The sequence below is a fragment of the Merops nubicus genome, unplaced genomic scaffold, assembly GCF_000691845.1.
Source record: "Merops nubicus isolate BGI_N331 unplaced genomic scaffold, ASM69184v1 scaffold6863, whole genome shotgun sequence".
Lineage (NCBI taxonomy): Eukaryota > Metazoa > Chordata > Aves > Coraciiformes > Meropidae > Merops > Merops nubicus.
In genome coordinates this window covers 1,459-4,370 of record NW_008600878.1, presented here as the reverse complement: position 1 = coordinate 4,370, position 2,912 = coordinate 1,459, and the positions used below count along the sequence as shown (strand labels likewise).

Below are 2,912 nucleotides of genomic sequence, written 5' to 3'. Positions count from 1 at the left end.
TAAGACCTATGCAAGCAACACCTGGAAGTTACCACGTCACGTTTGGAGCTCCCCATGAAGAATAAAACATGTTAAATTTGTTAATTGGAAGGTTATTTTGTTCAAATATTGATTTCTTGAAGGGCCTGGTGTTTAAATCCAGCTTCTGGCACGCAGCAAGAGGCCAAATTCAGCCTGCAGCCTCATTTCCTGCACAGTCTATTCTCCCTGTTACTGTCTGAGGCACTTCCTTGTCTAATAATACCCTAAATAACTCAAAATCATTCATTTATGTGCACTTGATAAATTGATATCATTCCTTTAGAAATTAAAGGAGCCCCAGCAAGGCTCTTGCTCTACTTTGTTGTCTTCACAGGTCTTACAGGTGACTGTTAGTCCAAAATTTTGGCCTGGTTCTGAGGCACTCAGGGTTTTCAGCCTCCTCAGGGCCAACCTCAACCTCCCCTGGGGCAACTTGAGGCTGTGTCCTCTTGTCCTGTCCCTTGGGAGCAGAGCCCGACCCCCCCCTGGCTCCAGGCTCCTGTCAGGAGCTGTGCAGAGCCAGAAGGTCTCCCCTGAGCCTCCACAGCTCCAGGCTGAAACAAAAGACAGTCACAAGAAGAAGCCTGGACCTCAGTGAGTCTCCAAGGAAGGGATATATCCCAGTTAGGACTTTGGGGAAGATGCTAAATCCTCAACATCAACCCCAAATTGCTGAAATGGGTTTGGTTTGACTCTTTTACAAAGAGGCTGAAGGAGGAATTAGAGCTTTGAGTTCTTCCAGAGCTTGGGGACATCTGAAATGCTTCATGTTGGGTTGCAAGTCAGCAGCAGAATGTCTTCCCAGGAGGAGGTGACGAGGGATTTGCCACGTTCATGAAGTCTCAGGGGCTCTACCAGCTCCTCCTGCCTGGGTTGTCAAAGCCTTTGTCCCTGCTTTATGTATTTACAGCTCAAAAACCTAAAAACCATTGTAGGAAACAACCAAATTTTTCCATAAATAAAATCTTGGTTTATTACTATTCACATTCCACAAGCACGTTGAAGAGACTCGAGCTGGATTTTGGTTTGAAAGACACAACAGCAGCATTTTAAACCACCACAACCACCCAGAAACAATCCTCCTGCATCGTTCCCCTGCTGCTCCTCTTCAGGAAAGAAAGGCACAATGCTTGAGGGAAAATAATCCATGGATCAAATCAAGCCTGGCTGCTTTTAGGATATCTTGAATACAGCAGAACTCCTTTAGCTCACCCCCAGATTGCACAGGAAAACCAAATTCTTCAGAATTTAGCCACGATCCTTACACTGTCACACTCATAGTTCTTGAGTTTTTTCAAGTCCTTGAGTTTTCAGGTATCATTTTTAAGCTGCAAACCTGGAGGAACCCACCAGAAATCAGTAAAGCAAAAGGGAACACTGACCTTCCAAGGTTAGATTTATTTCAGCTAAACTCTAAGCATAACAAATAATTTAGAGACAAAAGTAACCCAGGCAAAGGAATGACAGTGACTTTTTTTCCAAACATTTTAACTTCAGAAACAGGCCAGCTGCTCTTTTTAAGAGCAAAACCAGACTCTCTCCTGTAAATGATTCAGGGTTTTCTTCAGCTAAAATGTGCAAAGGAAAAAAAAAAACAAACAAACCCAAAAGTCTTCCAAAGTGAGCAAAATATCACCAGTTTGTATTGGCCACCAGGGAATAAAATCCTTCTGAGAGGATTCCTTCAAGCTGTCTTCTTCTCCTCAAGGTCTGTGGGTCTCTCTGTGGTGATTCCATTTGCTACCCCGTTGCTTTCAAACTGCAAAAAATGAGTGAGTGTCAAAAAAAAAAACAAGAAAAAGGGACTTCACACCCAGAAAAGTGATAATCAGGGAGGAAAATGGCTTCTAGAAGCAAGGCTATGAAGAAATCTGTATATATACACCTAAATTTACCCTTTTCTAGCTTAAAGCCATCTAGCTTCAAGCCATTTTTTAGCTTAAAGCCATTTTCTAGCTTCAAGTCATTTTCTACCTTCAAGCCATAAACAGCCAGATATTAAAAACAGGGATAAAAATAAGAATAATAAATTAAGCTGTTTCAAAATCAGGTGCAATCCCCACCCTTCCAAGTCCAGAAGTTGCCCTAAAGCAACTATCCCCAGCAGGCTCAGCACTGCCAACTCCCTTTCCTGAGAACAGCCCCAAAACCACCTCAACCCCCCCCCCCCCACATCCCAACTCTTGATTTTTCTTTGGTGATGCCCACCCCAAGCTATTTCTTGGGTGTTTGATGAGGATTTTATTTCCCTAGCAGAATTAACCTTACTTTATAAATCCCAAATTCATCCTCTTGGTATCTTCTGGTGGCTGAAGCTGCTGGAGGAGTCGCAGTGCTGCCTCCTCGAGCAGGGCTGGTGGGGGTTGTTTCTTCCAGGGCTTTCTTGGCCCACACACGTTTCACCAAAGGGGCAATGACAGGGTAGATGTAAGGCTCCAGGAACTTCTTGTAGACCCAGAGGAGAACTGGAATGACTATACATGGAATGCACACCATGGCTTCCCCCTGTGCTGTGAAGAAAGATGGTGAGGGGGGGAAAAAAAACCCCAACAGCTCAGGGTGACAACCACCAGCTAAGAAAACAGCTTTAAAGCAGGAAAAGAGATGGATGAGGTCCAGGCATAAAAGGTTCTTTAATTATCATTTAACTCTTAAAGTTTCAAAAACCACACTCTGATGTGCTAAACTTCTCAACAAGGGGTTTCTTCATATTTTAATTAACAAATAAATAGTTTGAAGGCATTGCTCCTCAGGGCCAACCTCAACCTCCCCTGGGGCAACTTGAGGCTGTTCCCTCTTGTCCTGTCCCTTGTCCCTTGGGAGCAGAGCCCGACCCCCCCCTGGCTCCAGGCTCCTGTCAGGAGCTGTGCAGAGCCAGAAGGTCTCCCCTG

At 44.5% G+C, this 2,912-nt stretch overlaps 1 protein-coding gene across 1 annotated transcript; it reads right to left on the bottom strand.

The window, feature by feature from the left end:
• Positions 1-1,705: 1,705 nt before the first annotated feature.
• Positions 1,706-2,517, bottom strand: LOC103770541 (chromosome unknown open reading frame, human C18orf32). Its single transcript, XM_008937805.1, has 2 exons — positions 2,290-2,517; positions 1,706-1,780 (listed from the first exon to the last, which is right to left on the bottom strand). The coding sequence occupies exons 1-2, from the start codon at positions 2,515-2,517 to the stop codon at positions 1,706-1,708; spliced, it is 303 nt and encodes a 100-aa protein (XP_008936053.1).
• Positions 2,518-2,912: the final 395 nt, after the last annotated feature.